This window comes from Egretta garzetta, unplaced genomic scaffold, assembly GCF_000687185.1.
Source record: "Egretta garzetta isolate BGI_Z169 unplaced genomic scaffold, ASM68718v1 scaffold367, whole genome shotgun sequence".
NCBI lineage: Eukaryota > Metazoa > Chordata > Aves > Pelecaniformes > Ardeidae > Egretta > Egretta garzetta.
In genome coordinates, this window is record NW_009260192.1 from 1,729,768 (window position 1) to 1,751,065 (window position 21,298).

General features: G+C 42.7%; 1 protein-coding gene across 1 annotated transcript in view; it reads left to right on the forward strand.

Annotated features, from left to right (window-relative positions):
* The first annotated feature begins 8,504 nt into the window (after nucleotides 1-8,504).
* Nucleotides 8,505-21,298, forward strand: part of ALCAM (activated leukocyte cell adhesion molecule) — a 32,608-nt gene continuing 19,814 nt past the window's right edge. The window contains exons 1-5 of the mRNA XM_035897560.1: nucleotides 8,505-8,573; nucleotides 11,303-11,522; nucleotides 15,523-15,587; nucleotides 15,994-16,081; nucleotides 16,943-17,125. Coding sequence (XP_035753453.1) covers nucleotides 8,520-8,573; nucleotides 11,303-11,522; nucleotides 15,523-15,587; nucleotides 15,994-16,081; nucleotides 16,943-17,125 — 610 coding nt within the window. The 5' untranslated portion in view covers nucleotides 8,505-8,519. The remainder of the gene's footprint in view (nucleotides 8,574-11,302; nucleotides 11,523-15,522; nucleotides 15,588-15,993; nucleotides 16,082-16,942; nucleotides 17,126-21,298) is intronic.

The following is a 21,298-nucleotide window of genomic DNA, read 5'->3' on the forward strand; positions in this document are numbered from 1 at the left end:
ACTGAGCTTCGAACTGCTCATTTGGTCTTAAGCTTTGCAGAAGCTAATGCTGGGAAGAGCTTTTTTATGCAGGTTGAAAGCTTTGCTGACTTGGAAAGCAGTATTTGTTCTAAATGACAACAATAATGCATTTAATGATGGACGTTTGAATTTTAAAGGCGTATGACTATGTACAATTTTCTTTTGCATACCTATCAAAAATTCTAGAAAATTTTGATGATTATGATTACTGTCATGATTATTGCTTTATATATAACATTTGAAGTTCCTAAACTGACAAAAGGTTATTAGTCATCGTTATTTAGATGCAGTCTAGGTGTTTCAGTACATTCAGACTGAAGCAGCTTTTCTTCTGGATGTTCTCCAGTGTACTGCTTCAGCAGCGACAATGACAGAAAATGTTCAGAGAAATGCTCGGTATGAACCTCCGTAGGGTAAAGCTTGCAGTAACGATAACCCCTGTAAACTGCGCACTGTAGCATCTACTGCAAAACCATCTGCTCTTGGAAGGACATAACTTTCTAAGACCTCTCTCTTGCAGACTGAAATTTCCCTCAATCTTTTCAAAAGCTTGTGCTAAAATCATTCCAAATCAAGCTACAAGCAAAGCTTATGGGAAGAGACTGTACAGATGCAAAAGCTGTATTCTGCTGTGGGAAGCGGGGAAAATAGCCACCGAAATACTGGAACAGCTGGATGTTTTGAAATCTTAGGGCAGAAATAGCCCTCAGTGAAATAAACAGCCTTGAGTAGTCTGGTTTGTGAAGAGGCACACAGCACCCAGAGTTTTATTTAGTCATGTTTTGTAGGACTTTGCAAACCGTGGTTAAAGTGCTCCGTGGGATTTTGGACTTAAACTCCTGGAGGTCCCAGCCTTCAGCTTGCACTTAGGGTTACGTAGAAAGCCAAGCTGTATGCATGTGTAGGAAAACTGTGCATCCTGTGCAGTGCACAACTGGCTGAACTAGAGAGCAAAACACCAGTGGGAAGCATGCATTGACCTCCGGCTTCTAGACCAGAGATGGAGGAAGGGGCTGAGGATTTCTTTAATCAGTAAGGAGGTGATAGAGCATGTGCAGCCTTGGGCAGATGGGACAGGTTATCTCGGCTGGTTTCTAATTATAGCTCATTTCTTTGTACTGATGAGGAAAACGTTTGATTTATAGGGAATTAGAAAGGAGTAGGAGCGGTAGTTAGTTGTTAGTGTTCGTAGGAGAGAGGATTTCTGAAGTGCGGGCATGTTTCCTTTGGGATTTTTTCCTCATTCATAAGGAAAAACTCCGTGTTTTAAACAAGCATAATGCTTCTTGTAGGGTAATGGTAGCTGAATTCTGCCCTCTTTAGCTTTAAATACCCTTGATGTTGTTGGGTGCCAAGCCCCATCTCCCTACTTTGCCTCAGTACTTGCAAAATCAGTGTTAAGCACATACGTGTTCCACTTTGCGTGGGTTGGCTTACTTGTGTTTTTGGAGTTAAGTAGGTGTTTCTTTGACCAGCTTGTCAAAAGGAACTCGCGTCTTCCAGAGTCGCAAACATATTTTGAGTTGGGTCTTACAAAAAAAGAAGAAAAACAACCTTGAATGTGCATTCCCATTCAGTTACTTCTCATCTTCAAAGAGCTCAAGTTAGCGATGATGACTCCAAAGGGTAATTGCTGTCCATTGCATCAGTGCTTATAAGGTGATAAAGAATTTTTTTTTTTTCCGTTGGTGTTAAAATTGCCTCTGCTCTAATATTATTCAGGGCTTAAAATTGATTGAAGGAATACTGTGATAAAGTGTAAGAAACCCTTTGGCAAGTTCTGTTACGTTGTTTTACAAGTGTATGTTACATTAAATACTGTTGAATATGTTTATCTGCAGTTTCCCTATTGGATAGTACTGACCGTACTCTTGTAACTTACAGTCCTTTTGAAGCCCTAGTCACTCACGTGTGGATTTGCTTCACTATTTAAACAATATTCTGCTTGTATAACCCCTATCAGATAACATAGCCACAAACACACACACTTTTTTTTTTTAATCATATTTGTATGATGAAGATGGTCAATGTGTTCTCTTGGATGCGTTTGCCCTGCTTCTCTATTTTGATGCCCAGCATATAAAACAAAGAACGCTCGTAGCCACCAAACTGAAATGGGGGCTGCAATATGCATGAATTTTGAGAACACAAGCCCTTTTTTTTTTTTTTTTTTCCTCTTGCTTTAACCAGTCTTTTGGTGTCCTGAAGTGTATCTTGTGTTTTCTGTGCTGTGTCAGAAGATTAACGCCCAAGGGCATGTCTGTGTGAGCTGTGTGTAAGGGTACCTGTTGCAGCTCGTGCGAAGAAGCTTGTTTTCAGTAGAGTGAGCTGGATCACAGGGATGAGCTTGTTGAAAAAATGGCACCTGGGCCTCTGTTGCAGAGGTCTGCAGGCTCAAGGCTGAGCAGTGTTTGGCTCCCCGGCTGTTGTGGCTCGGCAGAACGGTTGGTTAAACCCCCTTACCTCTATACAGGACTTACCCTTTTTTCAGCTGACTTTGTCAGGCCCAGGTAGGGAAACAGGAGGTCCATGACATATTTGCTGTATTTTCTCTTCTCTGCTCTCATGATCAGTCTTGTGAGTGTCTTGAAAGTTTACTACATGTCTTACTGGAAGAGTTACTTTTTGCCAAGCAAGGAAAAGAGAGGGAGGAGAAGTAGTTAAAAGTTGAGTCCTGACTGAAAGGTCCAACTTCCACATAGCATAGAAGGTGGCCAACCTGCAGGAAAGCAGCTTTGCAGAAAAGGTCCAGGGGGTCCTGCTGGATACCAAGTCGAATGTGAGCCAGCCATGGGCCCTTGCAGCAAAGAAGGCTAATGGTATCCTGGGCTGCCTTAGGGAAAGTATTGCCATCAGGTCAAGGGAGATGATCATTCCCTTCTACTCAGCACCGGTGAGGACACATCTGGAGCAGTGTGTCCATTTCTGGGCTCCTCAGTACAAGAGAGACATGGACATACTAGAGAGAGAGTCCAATGAAGGGCCATGAAGATGCTGAAGGGATGGAGCATCTCTCACATAAGGAAAGGCTGAGAGAGCTGGGACTGTTCAGCCTGGAGAAGAGAAGGCTTGGGGGGATCTCATCAATGTGTACAAACACCTGAAGGGGGGGTGCAAAGAGAACAGAGCCAGGCTCTTCTCAGTGGTGCCCAGTGACAGGACAAGATGCAGTGGGCACAACTTGGAACACAGGACATGACTCTGAACATCATGAAACACTTTTTTCTTCCTGTGAGGGTGACTGAGCACTGGCACAGCTTGCCCAGAGAGGTTGTGGAGCCTCCCTCCTTGGAGATATTCAAAAGCTGTCTGGACACAGTCTGACAACTGGCTCTAGGTGGCCCTGCTTGAGCAGGGGGGTTGGACCAGATGACCTCTAGAGGTCCCTTCCAACCTCAACCCTTCTGTGATTCTGTGAACTCTCTTAATTTTTTTTTCTCTAAATAGTGCTTTTAATTAAATAGAGAATACTTTTCAGTGTTAAAATCCACCTCAAGGCATTATCAGTATCAACAATTGGGACAGTAAGTACCAGAATCTTGGACGCTTTTTTCCCTAGTATGTTTTGCATTGGACCGACACCCAGCTGTCACTCATATACTGCTTTGTCCCTTAAAAAAATCCAAAACCCATCAAAGTACTATTAGTAAGAAGTGACTTCTTGATCTTAAGAACACACAGTTATTGGTTTTGTGAAATGCTGATGTTTCCTGGGTAGTACCTAAATGGATGCTCAAGAGGACCTATGTATGCCAGATAGCTGAAATCCCTTTGGGAAGTGGTGGGGAAGGCAGAAAGAAAAATCTGCCTCTTGCTACTTCAGATCTGATAACAAGCAACTTAATAAAATATTTATTTCATCAGGCAAAATTTCTTCGCCTCCCACAACGTATTCCTGACAAGCTAATCTGGGCTACCTGAAGATAAGATGGGAGGGCCAAAACCTCAACTAAGGATTTGGAGTGCCAAACCAAACTCAGACTTTCCAAAGGGGTTAACTACAGTTTCTGAAACAGGTGCTAGGTAGACATAATACCTCTTGGGTTTGGACACTTCCATTCCAGAAGCTGCTAATTGACCTCCCCTGCCCACTGATGATGATTGCTGCAAAGAACTGTAGTGGCCAACATGTCCTGCTGTTCTCTGGTAATGAGACCTTGCTCCTTGGGTCCAGAAAACTTAATAGAAAGCATCATTGCAGAACCTGCTGGGGCAGAAGCATCAGCCGTAAAAAATGAGGTGCAGAAGGAAAATAACAGGACATCTTTGTAGATGTGAAACATCATTTAAATTGGTGGACTCCGGGGTATTGAGGGAGGCTCAGCTGCCCGGTTTTCCATTGCTTTAGTAACTTGGAAGTCAGCTGTGCTGTGAGGCAGCCAGGCAGGCCAGTGAAGATGCATTTCGGGCAGTACCTCTGCCAGTCATAGTTTTCAGATACAGGTTCATAGTTTCCAGTGGATCTTGCATCCAAAGGGTGTTGGAACAGCCCTTGGTCTGTTCTACATTTATCACAAAAATGTTACTCTTAAGCATTTATAAAAAAGTGTTTGTGGCAAGAAAACTATTTGGTATTTCAAATGCAAGGTAGGGGTGGGAAACAGGGCTACTTCCCACATACCTCCTCCAGTTTTTGTTATTTCTTTGGAAAAACTTCAGCATCCTGATTATTAGATATTCACCTTCTGTCCATTCCTCTTATATGACCTTGTTGATTTAAAAATAATAATTAGTCTAAATCATGACTTGCATCATATACTTTTGCTGAGGATCTAAAATAACAAGTAGCATCTCCTCTGCCTTTAAGTCAAATAGTCAGATTTTTTTGTTTTGTCACCCAAATATCTGGGTACTGTCTGGTTCTTCCCCTGTGATACACAGGCAGAGAGGGGGACAAAGAAGGATGCCAGTTAGCACTGTCACAGGGACGTGGAAAGTACTGTAATTAACAGTATCAACAATAAATGCCATCTTAATTTAGCAGTGTCCTGCTGGGATCGTTCTCTGAGTCGTAATACCTCCGTCTGCTGCTGCTTTCTTCCCCTGTCCAAACCTATGTGGAAGGGTTTAATCTGGCTCAAAGTAGAGTTTCTTCAGCACTGGATCAAAGAGGGGGAAATGAGTTAAACTTTAGCCTGCTCAAACCTGTAGGTAAAGACCTGGAAGGAAAGCGAGCTGGATTAACCTAGTATATGATGCAGGTGTAATTCATAGCTAGTTCAAGTGGAGCTTCTCCCGGCGTGCATGGGATGAGATCTTGCCTCGGAATTAGTGTTGTTATTAACAGCACCGGCTCAGATTTAGAAGGCAACATCTGAAAATCATGCAGGGGGCCTGGCTGAGCTCTTAATTAGCTACGGAAAGGTGCATCAGAAGGGGGAGGGTGTGACGTCTGGTGACTTCTTGCAGCGTTATTCCCTACAGTTGCTTTTGTGCCCTCCTTGCAGTTAATGAGAGACGAGAGCCTTGACATTGATCCTGCGTTGGGTTAGGGCATGGAGAAATTTGTTATGTATTTGTAGATCCCGCTTTTGTTCTCTTTTTCTTAGAATGAGCTGGAAACCATGTAAAGGCTCTCAGAAAACGATGGCTGATGGTAAGCACTGTCATACAGTTAAGCCATCATTTTCTTCTTTTTTGTTTCGCATCCCACCATTTTACAAATATATCTAAGGGCAACAGAGAGAGGAATTTCCAAATTTGTTGAGGTGGTTTTTTGTTTATTTCTTAAATGTATACGTTTGCAAAGTTGTTTTGCGGAGAGTACTGCAGTTCCTGCAGTGCAGGTTTGCAGTTATTCAACTCGTTTGCTCTCCTTAAATGTCCTAGATTTGTTGCTACAGAAGTGGGAGGAGAAAATTTTACAGCAGGACCTCCTGTATTCTTGTAAGGACCGTTTCTCTGTATTCAAAGTAAAATCTGTGTCTTTCTGGTACTGTGTTAACAAATTCCTAGAAAACTGTATAATTTTAGTTTAAGCAGAATTTATGGCAAGACCTGATTTTGGGGAGGGTTGTCCATCTTGAGGAATGCCTTTCAGATGAAAGAGTTGTTCTAAAATCGGAGGCCAGTCTTTCTCTTTACGAGGCCATTCATCAGTTACCTGCTCGGAATGCTGTAAATGTAAATCCTTCCCAGAAAGAGTTTCATTCACACTCGTGAGGCTGTTTGTCAAGTCTTTGGTAGCGTATACCTGTTACCTTAGCAACTTGCAGGGGTTAAACGGGTGTCTAGGAGAGAACAACCTTACAGATCTCACAGGGTCATTTTGTTTTCCCCTAGTGACAGGGGGTATCTCCTAGCAGGAGGAGCAATTTCTGTTTTTCAGTGTGATGCAAAATACTGTTACCAAATTTCAAATTATTAAATGACACTTGGCTGGTTAGTATATAGATTGAATATAGATTTGCAAGTCTCTTGTAATTTTGCACCCATGGGAGAGAGGACCCAAAAAGGACTGGTTTTTATAGCTCTAGCAGAAATGAAAATTGGGATTCAACTTGTAAAGCTGAAGTTGCATTGATCCCCTCCTGGAGATCAGAATGAGGGTGAGTGCAAGAGAGGGCCGAGGGAAAAATTTGTTCCAGCTTTGAATTTTACTTCCATTTATAGTTGATTTCGTAAAACATCGGTCCTATTTCCATAAAATTGAAGTTAGACGATCTCTTCAGAAAAATTTTCGTTTCATTTTTAGAGATCGCACTTACTCAGCACCATCTAGTGGACCGACCACTATTGTCATGTAGAAACCAGCTGGTCTTTGTAAACCGTAAAGCAATTTAGAGCATGCAGTCCTTACAGTGTGAATGATGTACCTGAAGTATGTTTGGGAGTAATTACATGACAGAATCAGAAGAAGATTAGCAGTTGTTTTGTTGAGAAGGAGCGGTGTGAAGGAAGGGAAAGTTGAAGATACGTGTGGGTAGCGGCGCCTGTTATCTTCTGTGTTCCTTTAGTCCATTGAGCTCCAGCCTGCTTGCCTGCTTCTCTGCCTTACCATGGGATGCCATCTAGGTTGTAAGCTTCTCGAAGGCAGGATTTTGGAACTCACTTTCTTTGTGCAGTACCACAACGCAGAAATCACAGCCTGATTGTCACTGTGATACAAATGATAAATACGAGCTGGTGCTAATGTTGAGCTCTGAAGTCCTCACCTGAGGAAAATGCTCTGGAGTCTTTCTCATTTAGATTGTAGGCAAGGAATTCAGTGCAGAAAGCAAGAGAATCATCAGGTCATCCCAGTTGCTGCCTCAGGAAAAGATAAGGGGTCTGCAGATCCAGTCTTTCAGGGGTGCATGGGAACAGGTTTGCTTTTTCCAGCTCTAGCAAGAAGGGCTGAAACTCTGGAGAAATGAACGTCTCCAGAAGCTTGGTTGTTTCTGCAGCCCTGGCTACATCATCAGCATCCTACTCTGCTCTCTTAAATGAGGTTTCTTTGGCAGCAAGCCTTTGATTTTGTAGCTCCAGTTGCGAATGAAGGGAGAGCACAGGGGGAGATCCCAAGTCTCTGGGCAGAAGACCCTGGCAAAAGCCGCAGACATGTGGGTGAGAGCAGGCAGCCAGCGCTCTTGCCCACTGACACTGGGCAAGCACCCGAGGCAAAGCAGCGAGCATCACTGAGAGCAGGAGGAACTATGGAAAATGGGAGCAAAGCAAAGTTGCATTACAGCAAATGCACCAAGTTGTAGCATCTTCCCCTTTAAACTTCCTTGCATTTTAACATTTCGTCACTTTAGGGTCTGTTGGTTTTGTTCAATTCACGTGTTTTGGACAATGAAAATAAGTGGGTCGGGTTTATTCTGTAAATTTGTATGCATTAGCACAATAACATTGTGCTGAGGTTTCAAAAAAAGCTATTCTTAAATAATTCATAGAAGCATTTCACTTCATTTTTCCGAAATCTAAATGCGCAGACTAGTTTGTTTCCCAGGTTTAAGGGAACCCACCACTTAAATAACACTCTCTTTCCTCTCTAAGTTTTTATGTAGCGCAGCAGTCAGAATATCACTTGCCTGCTGGCTTCCTCACAATACCACGTTGCAACATAACCTCTCCAGGCAGAAGTGACTGGGTTTTTCCAGATGAAGAAAATAAAAGTTTAGGGATTTTCCTTTTCAAGTTTTAAATTTGGGACAATGGCTGTGGATACTGATTGTAGTGTACGCATTCATCCAGTTGGGCGGGTGCAATCCTCTTTGAAAATCCACTTGGCTCCCACTGACTGCAGCAGAAACATGGGTCTGAAAAGGTCATCACGTTTAAGTAAACAAATTTAGTGACAGGAATCCTGTTTTTTCAGAGGTTTGGGGATAAATCCTACATACTGAAAAATAACCATGTACTAAGGACTTGGCTCTGCTTTTATAATAGCTGCGAACCAAACATTAGCGAGCATATTGGAATTCAGGAAAATGCTTAACATTGTTTCCTCTCTCTCTGTTTCTCCTCTAGCTCTGGGATTGTACACAGTAAATGCAGTATATGGAGATACTATTACTATGCCTTGTCGTCTAGAAGTACCAGATGGTCTTATGTTTGGAAAATGGAAATATGTAAGTATAGCTTACCTTTACATTCATTAGAGCTGGTATAAGATGATGTGTATTTTTTGTGTGTGAGATTACAAGACTCCAATCGATAGGATTTCTGGCTCGGATACGAAGACATTCATTCATGTGTTTGTAAGATTGCAAGATTCCAATCTGCATAATTTCTGCCAAGCATAGATTAGAGTTTTGAGGAATTAATCTCATTGTTCAAGAGAAATAATTATCCAGGAGTTCTCTGCCAACCTGTATTAGAGATCTGGCGTGTTACCCAGTGGTGCCTCACCCGCTTGACAGAGCCATCGTGGTACATTTGAATATTTTTGAAGCAGGCTGCCTGAAGCAAGGTGTGCTTCATCCTTGGGAAAGCGCTTTCCCCGGGTCTGGTTGATCTGACAGTCACTCGGTACCATTTCGTGCTTCAGTGTGTTTAATGCACAGCAAAGAAGAGGGCAGAGCTGACCTTAGTAGAGTTACTGGTGGTTTCGCTCTGGCATTTCTGGTGTGTGGAGAGAAGAGAGGCAAAAGCACCAATGCTCTCCTGGTTGTCTCGGTCAGCCTGCAGTGGGAACACCGCAGGATGCCCTTCACCTGCATGCGATTGGTATCCGGGATCAAAAGGAGAATAAGCGTGCCACAGTCAAATGAAACCTGGAAGCGTACATGGAAGAAACCGCCAGGACACCAAAACCCTTCTGCTTCTCAGACTGACATTGGGACAATCAGCTTTCCTGCTACTATAAAGCTCGTCTCCATCTCCTCTCGTGCTCAAACCAAAATGTCACCAGCAATAACAGGTGGTGTTTACTCTGACAGCGGATTTAAAATTACGTCGTTCTCTCTCTTTTTAAATGGCATCCGCCTGCCTATTTTACAGCAAACTGGTCTGCCCCTGGGGATGTTTCAGAATCCCTCCTGGCTCCTTCCCTTGGACGTGGAAGTTTGCAGCTTTTGCAGCCCTCATCCGCTCCACTCAAGAGTTCCTGCCCACAAACATGTTCTGGGAAATGAAGTCAGAAGTCTGTGGAGAACGTTTCCCTAAAAGGATCAGTGAAACTGTTTCATATAAGCGTTCAGAAGATGCAGGGCCTACATTTTGCAATGTGCTTTTTAGTCTGATGACTTTTCTTGGGAAGAAGTCCATCTGTATGCAGACGCAAGGCTATTTTGAGAAAAATGCATTATTTCTTTCCGGTACATTTGGATTGCTCATCTCTGGCAAGTACCAAGCAGCACATGGAGACGTTGTAGCTTCCCCTAAATGGAAAGGGACACAAAACCTAGAGTGCAGAAAAGCCCGTCCGACTGCTATTGCATGAAATTGTTGACGCAGCCTGCACAACCAAGTGAAAGTGCTACCCGTTCTCCCGGGGCAGCTCCTAGCATTGGCAGCACTTGTTTTTAGCAGGGGGAGGTTTTTTTGGTCAGGTGATTATTTTTTCATTGGAAGAAGGAGGAACTCTTGTTTTCTGTTGTGCTGCCTTGGGAGTAGCAATTTGGGTTGCTGGTGGGAGCCTGGGGGCACTGGGAGACTTGCATCCTGTCAGGGGCAAGTTTTGCTCCCTTCAGCGTCTACCTGTGCATGCTCGTGCGCTGGGCAGGCTTATGGAGTTAAGAGCTTGTTTGTGTTTGACAGCCAACTTTGTGTGTATCAAGTAAAGGCAAAGCTTCCCTTCCTGTGTGACAGACATCTAGAGTAATCCGAGAGTTAAAAGTGGGAGAGGGAGAAAGACTGTAAGGGAATCTAAACTTTGCATCATCTCTTGTCACAGCATCGTCATGCTTTTGTGGGCTCTGCAGTCAAGCTGAGGTATTGTGCTGGGAGTACTGCTCGCATCAGTGCCGCAAGGTGCAAGGGATAAAAGGGAATGAAAAGCTCTTCCAGCCCCCAGCACAATACTGAACGTAAAGATGGAGTCAGCCTTTCACCTCACTTTATCTAAAGGCAGACAGTGTCTGTCCCTGCTCTGTGTGTGTGTTTGGTGGTGGTGGGAGAATAAAATCCTGCAGAACTCAGCCTGTATCTTTGTCTTTCACGAAAATAAATTTTTTATATGGTAGGATTGTGCAAGGCTGTCAACTTTGTATTCCTTCTTAGGATGGCACCTGAATACTTATTAATATAAGGAGGATGTCTAGAAAATTATATTTTGCAGATTATCCTGAGATGCATAAATAACAATATTTGATTGTATGTATATTCCCATGCCACAAGCTCTTGGGTCCTTTAAAAACAAAGGGGAAAAAAAAGCCAAAAACTAATTTAGAATAAAATAGGCAGTTATGCCTGATTAAATCCTGCATTTGGAATGAAGTCTGAATATCCCAGACAAACAATATGAATATGTAAAAGAATCATAAAAAAAAAAGAAACTGAAGCTTCTGAGCCTAGCTCACAAACGCTTCTATTTCAAGTACTTTTTCATACACACAGAGGTGAGTGCTGCCAGAACCACCAGCCTGCATCAGAGAAAGCCCTGTGCTACGCTGAGATTGAGCCAAGGGATTGAAATTATTTCTACTGATGATAGTCTCAGTGTGTACCATGGCAGTCTTAAACTAGGTTTTGTATTACACTGAATTTCTTGTTTGTACAGGAGAAATTAATCAGGAAAAAAGCCATCTGGTGTAGTCTTCAGATTTCTTCTGAATTATGGGTTTGTACCAATTGCAGATCTTCAGGAACTTCTAAATGAGTGTTTATGCAAATAGAGGTGTTTATCCTTTTATTATAGGAAATGCCAAATGGATCTCCAGTATTTATTGCCTTCAGATCATCAACAAAAAAAAATGTACAGTATGATGATGTACCAGACTACAAAGACAGGTTGAGTCTCTCAGAAAACTATACATTATCCATCAAGAATGCAAGAATCAGTGATGAAAAGAGATTTGTATGTATGCTAGTTACAGAAGATGACGTTTCCGAAGAGCCAACGATAGTCAAAGTCTTCAGTAAGTAAATCTAGTTGTTACTACCATGAACATTCATCATCATCTGAATCGTAAATTACAGAAACTTTTATTTAAGGGAAGGATTAAAGCCAAGAAAGTAAGTTTGGCTGAGTAAATTACTAAGACTAGCAAATTTCTGCAGCTTTCAGAAATGTAATCTACTGGTGGCATTTACGTAACAGGACTGCCTGCACTTGCAGTTTATTCATGATAAGTGCTGGCTCAAAGAGAATTTTAGGCTTTGATAATGACTCACTTACGTGATGTCATTTGGCCTTGGAAATGAAAAATGTAAAATTAGCACTGATTATTTTCCATTTGTTCTCTGCGCAAATTTTTCTGCAGGAGGGAAGCATTAACTGTGTGCGGTCTGCAGGATTAGATCAGTGGAGAGGCTTAAGCCAGCTCCAAGCAGCTGATATGCAATGGTATGAACTGTGAGCAAGCGAGCAAGAGGCTGGAAAACCAGTTGCTAGCTGCAGTTCTGCTTTAGAGCAAGGGAAGAGTTTATTAGCGTTTGATATCGCTATAAACGGATCCCAAGGCTGATCCGCAGTGCGAACCCCGGTGCTCTGAAGTGCAGTCTTGCTCTGAGCTTGCACAAGATCATGGGCAAACCTGGCCTCTTCCTGCTGCTGATCCAGAGCAGCCATGTAATCCCCCAAACCCTGCCTCGGCTCCTGGAGGCATCTGTCACGCCTCTTTCAGGGTACAGGTCTGTTGAGGCTGAGGGTAGCGTTTGTAAATGCTGCCCTGGGACTGCAGTGGGTATTGTCCTCGGCTTCGTGCTTTCATATGGCTCTTTTTGGCCTTTGTCACTCTTCAGGTGCAGACTTACACAGTCAAAGCAAGACTCTGTTGTGGGAGTGCATTGCTTGCAGGGATGGACAGTTTCAAACAGATCGCACTTTGCTTGAAAAACATGAATTCGTGTTTTGGAAGGGCACCCTTACTCTCAGGAAGAAAGGTGTCAGGGAGTTGTCGGCAGTGTCTAGGCAGAAGTTCGTTAGCGGCACAAATGAGTCTGAAGCTAGTTTAGGAGTCAACAGTTAATTCCTTTCCCTCGTTTCACTTCCCGTTTGACTGCAAGAACAATCGAATTAATGACAACGGGAAGGAGTGTGCTCCTAGCACGCATAGTAAACACAGTGCTTCAAAGGAAATGATAAAGAATTATCACGTTTACTTATCGCACAGCAGTAAATATGTAGATGAGGCAGTGCTATATGGTGAGACGAAATGCTAACTGCTTGAATTACTGTGTACTGTACTAAATATTAACACAATGCCAACTCAGCCATGGAGCACAGCTTGTATGTTTTATTGTATGCATTAATACTAATAGAGAAAGCGTCTATTTACTAAGCAAGATAAGAATGGAGGATGCCACACGTGTAATATGGCTGATTTAGCACTGAAAGAAAACATTACCTTTTCAGTTTTTCATTTGGAGTTCACAACTTTATTTAGGGTTCTTGTAACGTTTCTTTGTGTTTAACTTCCTTGATTCTGGGTTTTGCAGTTTCATTTTTTGTTATTGCTTGCTTGTTCTAACCACAAAAGAGTTAAGAGGAGCCTCCAAGTTTCATTTATTTAACCAGTGGAGTTTCTAACTCTCTGAATCACAGATAAAGAGCTAGGCTGCAGCAGTGCAAACCCTCAGAACCCAAAAGTCTTGTGCACCTGAAACTCAGCTGTATCCCAGGAGTTGTGACTGAAGCTGGGTTTCGCTGGAGCTTGTCATGTCCTCAGCTGTGTTACCTGATTAACTCAGAACTAACGAGCTGAAATGGCTCATTGCACAGGTACCACCTGCTAGCCTCACTTGCTGGACTACTTGAACAAGCTCTACCAGCTTTCCAGATGGATCCTGTCAGCATCTTTTTTCTGGAATTAAATGGCCAGTTTCCAAAGTGGAGCAGCCCAGCGGACACGAGCTGCTGTCCTGCTGCTCCGATGCTTGGCTTTTGCAGGCAGTGGGCTCTTTTCCCTCTTATTATCGGGCCCATATAGACCTGCAAAGTACTCTGGCAAGCTCTTAAGCTGAGAGATAAGCAGTGTGCTGAAGTTGCAAACCCACCAAAGTTGGCTCTGCTGTTGCCAAGTTTAAAATTTCTTCTCGCTTCAGATGCCGAGCTAGTAAATGCCAAATAAGTCTTTTGTAGTGAATTACCTGTAATTGCTCCATTAGTGCACGTGCCGTGGCTGTGGGGATCTGGCAGCAGGCGTTTCCTTTCGGAGGCTGCTCTGAGAGAGCAGGTGGTGACCTCTCAACTGGAGCATCGGCTCAGTCACCAGAGCGCTCAAAATAGGGAGAGCCGTACAGGGGCCATGGGGCAGGAGCTCCTCCCCATCCCTCAGTAGGAATGTTGTGGTGGGCAGAGGTCCAAGGCACAGAGCAGGTCTTCCCGAACCGCTCCTGGGGGAGATGAGAGATGACAAGAAGCAAAGCTGAGGTGGGGGAAGGTGGTGGTGTTTGTGGTTTGATCAGCTGGTGACTGTGACGGGCAGCCAACTATGCCTGCTTATGGGACCTGAAAATCTGAACCAGAAGGCCTGGTAATGGTCTTGTAAAACCAAATTTGCTTGAACTGAAATGAAAATGCTTTATCCTTGACAGGTTCTTACAGAAAACAGGTTAACATTCTTCCTTTAAAAAATGCACTATTTAAAGAAAAAAAAAAATCTTTGTTAGCACTTTGAAGAAATTGTGATGGTCTTGGTGTATAGCTTCAACTTGTCTGTTTTTTTGCCACAAGCAAAGTTGTTTGAAAATGTCAAATGAACAGCTTCTCCTATTGCCTTTCATTTCCCTCTTGTGCTGCTGTTCTCGTTCCATCCTGGCGTAGCCTTCCAAGTGAAGAATGTCTGTGCATTTGTGTGCACGCAAGCACATGCACGCACACACAGACAGAGCGAACGGGTTGTTGTGGAAACATGTAGGCTTGCTGGTTTTGCAACAGCCAGAGCAGTACACCTGCGCATTGGTAACTTCATCAGCATGCTGAGATTTGGGCAAGATGGTGTGAAGTTCACTTTGGGCTGTGGGATTACTGACATACATACGTTATTTCTTAGGGAGCTTGATTTGGGAAAAAGGTTCTGTAAGCTGGCATGGTTAAGGATGTTTCAGTCTGTAAAAGTATATAATGTGTAGGCTTATTTAAGCAGCATAGCTAGGGTGCAGAGGCTTTCTTTGACTGTATAAACATTGATTTATTTTTTTTCCCCTCACTCTTCCCCTCTTCTTCTAAAATTGTGGGGAAAACTCTCTCTCTTGGAGATAAAAATTTGCATTCCGGGCTTCAGGCCAAACTATTTTAACAGACAAGTTATATAGTCTCTAGAAAGTAGTTTTTTATGATGGAAACACTGATAGATCCTCCACTTTGGCGAGCTAAGAGGTCCATCTACCATAATAAAAGTAAATAAGACGACATACTGGCACTGAAGTAAAAGGTTGTTTTTTTAAGAGAGTCGTAACTAACTCAGAATCAGTTAAAGTAATTACACTTATCTCTATCATCTGAATTTCTTAAATGTAAGAATCCCAGTTAGGAAAAATAAACATTAGAAGAATGATTAGGCTGAATTTGTTCCTTTTTAACATGACAGCTCAGCTACAGTAATATCCACAGTAAAGCTGCTTTTCTGTTGCTATAGTTTCTGTACCACTGGTTCCCTCTCCAGCATGTGTATCTCATAAATCAGATCGATCAGATCAGGTTCTCTCCTCCCAGGTGCTGAACTACTCTGCCTGGCTAAAATATATATTGTCAGAATGCACAGGATTCATTGTGGGAAGTATGACACATTTTAAGGTGATGGTTTTTCCTTTTCTATCCATTTGTTAATATTGAGGTAGAAGTGTAGGTAAGACTATACCGGACCAGATTGTTCTATTTAGTCTTAAAGCCCATGTATCTTTCAGTAACTTTCTGTTTTTCAAACAGCTGTTTGTGCTCCCTTCACTAGTACTTTTATCCTATTTATGTTTTAGAACAACCCTCTCAACCAGAAATCCTACATCAAGCAGACTTCTTGGAAACAGAGAAGCTACAAACGGTAAGAGCAGCATTCTCCCTCCAAGTTATATGCCTGACAGCTGCCTGAAGTCCCTTTATAGTCAAGATGGAGAGAGGCGATGAACTTAGGCTCAGAGAGGGTGCGTGCATTTGTGCGTGCACGCCTGCCTGCAGGAGATCGTGGTCTGTAGCCAGGCTGAGCACAGAGTAGTTCCCTCACCACTACTCTATTGGCCCTGCCTGATTCTGCAAGCAGACCCACCACCGAACCCTCTTCCAAGTTGTAGCTAAGCCTCACTGATGGGATTTGTCCTATTTAAGAGAAATGGTTAGGGTTAAGCTTTTGAACTTTCTAGAAATTTTTGCCCAAAGCCGCATAAATGAAAATAGAATTACACTAAAACATAGTGGAGAAAACCAGCAAATAATTCCTATCTGTTTTGCAGCTCGGGGAGTGCGTCGCACGGGAGAGTTATCCTGAAGGCAATGTTACGTGGTACAAAAATGGGAGAGTTTTGCAGCCCGTGGATAAAGGTACATTTCAGTAATGGCCAATGTCCCTGAATCCACAGAGAGATGCCTTTGTGAAGAACTGTGCTTGTGAGAGTTGTTTTGCTTTAGTGTAACATACTGTTCCTCTGAGGAAGACTACTGATATGGAGAGACGAAACTGGACAGAAACTTCTAGGCCTTTCAGAGCGTCCAAGCTACACCCTATAATCTGTCTCTTTCGGTTCCAGCTTTAAAACCTCATCATGGCAAGGGTTGCCTTTGTTAATGCTATTGCAAAGTTGTTCTTGAGCCTATGTAGCTAGTAGAAACCTGTATCTAATATCCAACTTCTTATAAGGTATTAACTGTCTCAATCTCACACCTGTCCAATACTGTGTTTCAGACCTTCGGGAACATTGTCTCCTTATACAGGTATTTACTGTCCAGGATGTTTAGGGAAAATACTTTTTTCCCCTCCCTTTCAACTTTGATTTTGACAGGCTGGTCAGACCACAGTATTTTACTTTCCGTAAAACAGAGAATGCTTACAAAATGAAGATATTAAAAATATGATCCTAAAAATTGGTTTTGCCAGCATTTTTGAGGCCTTCTTTCTGGCTTACGAAGTAAGCTGAGATTTATATTAAATAAATCCAATCAGTTTGCAATTAGTTTTTTGATTTGATTTTAAATGTACAGTATGTTAGGAGCATGGTGATAAAATGTTCCTGGTCTACATCAGTGGCAATACTGGAGGAAAACTGTTTATACAGTCTGTTGGGCAATTTGTCACGTTGCTTCCACGTTTGCAGCCTGATAACAAATACAGAGCAGACAAGAAAGTGTAGGAAAAAATGTTGCAAATTCTGTCTGTGTGACACTGAAACAGCATTTCCTTTTCAGTTGTGGTCATAAATTTGCAAAAGACTGTGGACAAATCAACTGGACTCTTCACCATGACGTCATCTCTTCAGTACATGCCAACAAAGGAAGATGCAAATGCCAAGTTTTCTTGCATTGTGACGTATTTTGGACCATCTGGCCAGAAAACAATACAGTCTGAACCGGTTGTCTTCGATGTTCACTGTAAGTTACTAAGAAGCGTCTGTTGCTGTGCAAAGTCTACCTTGTGGGGAAAAGCAAAATCAGAGACGGTTTACAGAATTACAGAGACATTGCTGCTTGGCTGTCGAGACAGTTTCTTCAAAGCTGGTTTGCAGCAAGAAGGTCAGAGTACATTGTCTGTGCAATTTTTACTTATCTTGAGATTTACTTGAGAATTCTTTCTCTCTAACAGTAGAATGCCACATATCAAGATTGCATTGACCAGAGGAAAGTGGTAACTACAGAAAGTTACAGTGGAATGGGCTTTTTAGAACTCTAACAGAAGTTAGAGTGTTGATTAGAGTGACTGTCTGTGCCCTCTGAAATATGCAATAAATACACGATATAGTTTTTAGTATACTCCAATGTTTTTTGTTTTTGCAGTCAGCACCAAATAGCTAATGCGGGCAAGACTGCCTTGCACAAAATGCAGTAGCTTCTCTACAGCTGTAAGATGCTGATTTTTACATTTAAAATGTATCATTTGAATATTGGTAGGCTTTTAAGTAGAGGATTTGTGTAAATAATTACTTCTAGTTGGCTTAAGTCCTAAAGCAACTCCCTTACTGTGTTACTGACTGATGTGGAAATCATAATTCTCCTTTGAGTAAACAAAACAGGCAGTTGGCGAGGAAAGGTCAGAGTAGGTGGTAGCAGTTGGGGGGAGGGGGGAAGAGGTATTTCAAAGTCTTATAAAATGACACTTCTGAAGGACTGTAGAAGGCAGCAGGTCACAGCAGAATGAAGAGAAACAGAAGATATGCAAGATGCCCAGTCAGGTGTTCTCTTCCTATATGCTTCAAGTAATACCTCAGCTTAGAAAAGAGAACACACTGTTTTGGGAATGATAGGGTCTAAGTATACGCTCCAGACATCTGATTGGGTCTTAGTGTATATTGTGTTACAACGCTGTAATCCAGCTGAATACAAGGAAAATCAGGAAGGCACTGGATTTCTCCAGCTAGCAAGCGTGCTCCTTTGCCTTGAAAACGAAAGCTGCAGGCTTGAAAGGGGCAGGGTATGTTCTACCTAGATGATTAGTTGCTTCTCCTTCACAGCTAGAGCTTGTTGAGCAGCAAGGTAGGGGATCAGTTTTGACCTCGGTCAAATCAAATCAAACCTTGGAGCAGTTGCTTCTTGTTTTCACCTGGAGAAGCCAGAGTAAATTAAGGCCTTATTTTCACCAGCTGTTCCTTCAAAATGACAACTGCAGAACTAATGGAGAAGAAAACCTCTGGGACAGTAACCATTATCCTTGGAAATAACATAGAGATTTCAAGCCTGCAGACACCTATCCCATCACTTTAAAGCTAGAGGGTTTTTTCAGGTTTTGGTTTTGCTTTAAAGTTGGGTACCAAATTTCACTGGGGTTTTTTTCTGTCATCTGTGGAGCCCCACGACCGTGAATAACTCCTGCTGTGAATGGCAGCTGTTCACAGCGGTGTTACAGAAGCGGAATGACCAGAAAGCACTTGTTGCTGTTACTTGCCAAGAGATACTCTGCTGTCCCCATTTCCCCACCACTTGCACACATTGGGCTACTTCACCTGTTGAGGAGGAGGCTCTTGCAGATTTCTGTGGTGCGTGCACTATGTGCGCCTGCCATTAAGAACTACCCAACGTGAAGGAAAAAGAAGGCTGCACAGTACTGCAGAACAGTCACTGCGCCAGGTATCGTGTGTGCTCTGTATTAAAGATTTAATGTTTGCTAAACTAGCTCTTCTAATCCTGGTCTAGTAACACACAATTTAATTTAGATAGTTCTTCCTCCAGAGATGGGCAGTATTGTTGTACTGCTCATTAGCCAGCAGTGGGAGGCAGGCACACCCTTCGGTACCCCTGAAGAGGCCTCAAGTATCAATTTTGTTTGGCCTTAGAGTATGGGGTTACCAAATTTCCTTTCTGAGTGTTTTCATTTGCTGTAATTTCCATTCCTGACTCTGCTCAAATGCATCTCCGAATGAATTTTTGAAACTATTAATAGATGTCCAAAGCTTCAACAGATGGATTTCTTAAGTGATGTTAGGTGATGATAATGACATGTCTGATTTGGTTTTGTTTTTAATTTGGTTCAGTGATCCTAATTAGTTTCTTTCTCGCTAAATGTGATTTTATTATGAGTCAGATGTAATGCAGATGAAAAAAAATGGAAGACTCCAACTGTAAGAAACGGTAGTCTTTCTTTCAGCCTTTTTTGTTTTTTTCAGACTGGCTGTCAAAATTCTAATGTTTTGCATCTCTGAAGCAATTAGAAAAAAAAATCGTAAAGACGACCTGCTGTTCCTTCTGGTATCTAGTGAGATTCCTTGCTTCTTACCCATTTATCTTAAAGAAATGGGGAGTGCATGCTTAGAACTATGCGCGCACAAGATTTTTTTAAAGCCTTGTTCAGTCAGAATTTAAGAAATGTTTTACTGGGGTTTTTTTTAGCTCTGGGTCAGTGCAGTCTCTAGTACTCAAGTGTTTAATAGCTGGAAGCAGCCTGCCACTGTAACATAGTGGAAGAAGAAGAGTAAATTAGTTCCTGCCCAGCTGGGTGCTAGTTGGAGATGGGTAACTTAGCTCAGCTAGCAGTAGTTACCAGCACTTAACTGTGGGCTCTGGTTTGCAGCTGTGGCAAGCAAGCTACTCAAAGTAACCAGAGTGATACAAAGGAACTGTTGGAGCTGGACGGTTAGTTGGTATCTCAGGTATCTAAATTATCTAGACTCCAGTTGTGTTGGGCTCTGCTCAGCACTACTCAGTGTGAAAAGATAGTGTTTGTCAGGCAAACTTTGCAGTCGTGCCCTGTTGTTAAGCCTCTCTCTTGTAATGGATAAACTCCTTTACCTAACAGGTTAGACTCAAAGACACTTTGTACTTAATGCTGCTTCCAGCAGTGGTATTTTTCTTAAAATTATGCAGAATTGTGTCAGTCGTGGCCATGGCTGGTCTGGGATAGCAGCGTTCATTTACTAAGTAACTGCCTTTTGGTGCTGGCTCCCGGAATTCTGCACTTGCAGAAAGTGGGTGCAAAGTCTCAGGTTTACAAAAGCACAAGGTAAGATGGGCCGAGCCAGGGGTATGTGCCACTGGGAGGCAAGATGCACCTTCACCAGGCTGCTGCTGTCTGTTAGTGAAAGCAGGGGAGCACATTACTGCTGCTCAGCAGCACTCAGCACTGCATTGAACATGGTGTCTTCCAGTCATCAGGTTGTGTCTTCCTCAGAAGGGTGACCTGTTCCACTTAGAGAACAATTTAATTAGTCGTTTGCTATTTGCTTCTGTAGATTTATTTTTCCTTAGCAGTTCAGAGAATGAAATTAAAAACTTCCTCCTGGTTGATTGCAGTACATAGGAAGGGTAAGATATTTCTATAGGAAAGTTTGGTGGTTTGCATGTGTCATTCTTGTTTAATTGCATCCATTTTTAATCCAGTTCTGTTCATCTCTGTTGGAAAACTTGTTCCAAATTAAAGTCCTAAAGTCTTTCTCATTATAATTCATCCCTTTTCAGTCTTGAAACAAAGCCTAAACAATTGCAGGGTATATCTAGATGTCCTTTATGATAACTTTTCCTTTTATGGTAACTTCTTCATATTTTGTCACCTTCACATAAACTTGACAGAGGGAGAGGTGAGCTCCTGCAGCAGGCTAGCTCACCAGACAGCCCCTGAAATGGGGTTTTTGGCCCAGCAGCCGCCCAGAGGCGTGTGCACATGATTCCTGGCCAGCTGCTTCATCACATCTGTTGTATTCCACAGCAGCAGCGATGCTGGGCTAACCTTTCCTAAGCAGGCAAAGTTGTGCTTCAGCTCTGAAGGTCTTGAGCTGGAAGCTGTTTGGACATGGGAGGGAGCCGAGGCTGTTGCATCTGAAGGAGGGAGGATGTGGCTTCTTGAAGGCTGGTACCACCGCTCCTACTGCTCCTCTGAGGAGGAGTGAGAAGCCGTGTTAGGGCTCTCAGTCACTGAGAGGCCACAGCAGAATGCAGCTCCTGTTATTGAGAAATCCAGTAGCAGAAGACAGACATGATGAATGCCTTAAGGGTCAGAAGGGGCTGTAGAGCACATGCTTCACTAAACACCCAAAATCGACTGTCAGGCAAGGGTTTCTCTGCTGTGTGGATTTTTTTTTTTAGTGTCTAATAGCGTGCAATGTCCTGTGTCTTAATGCA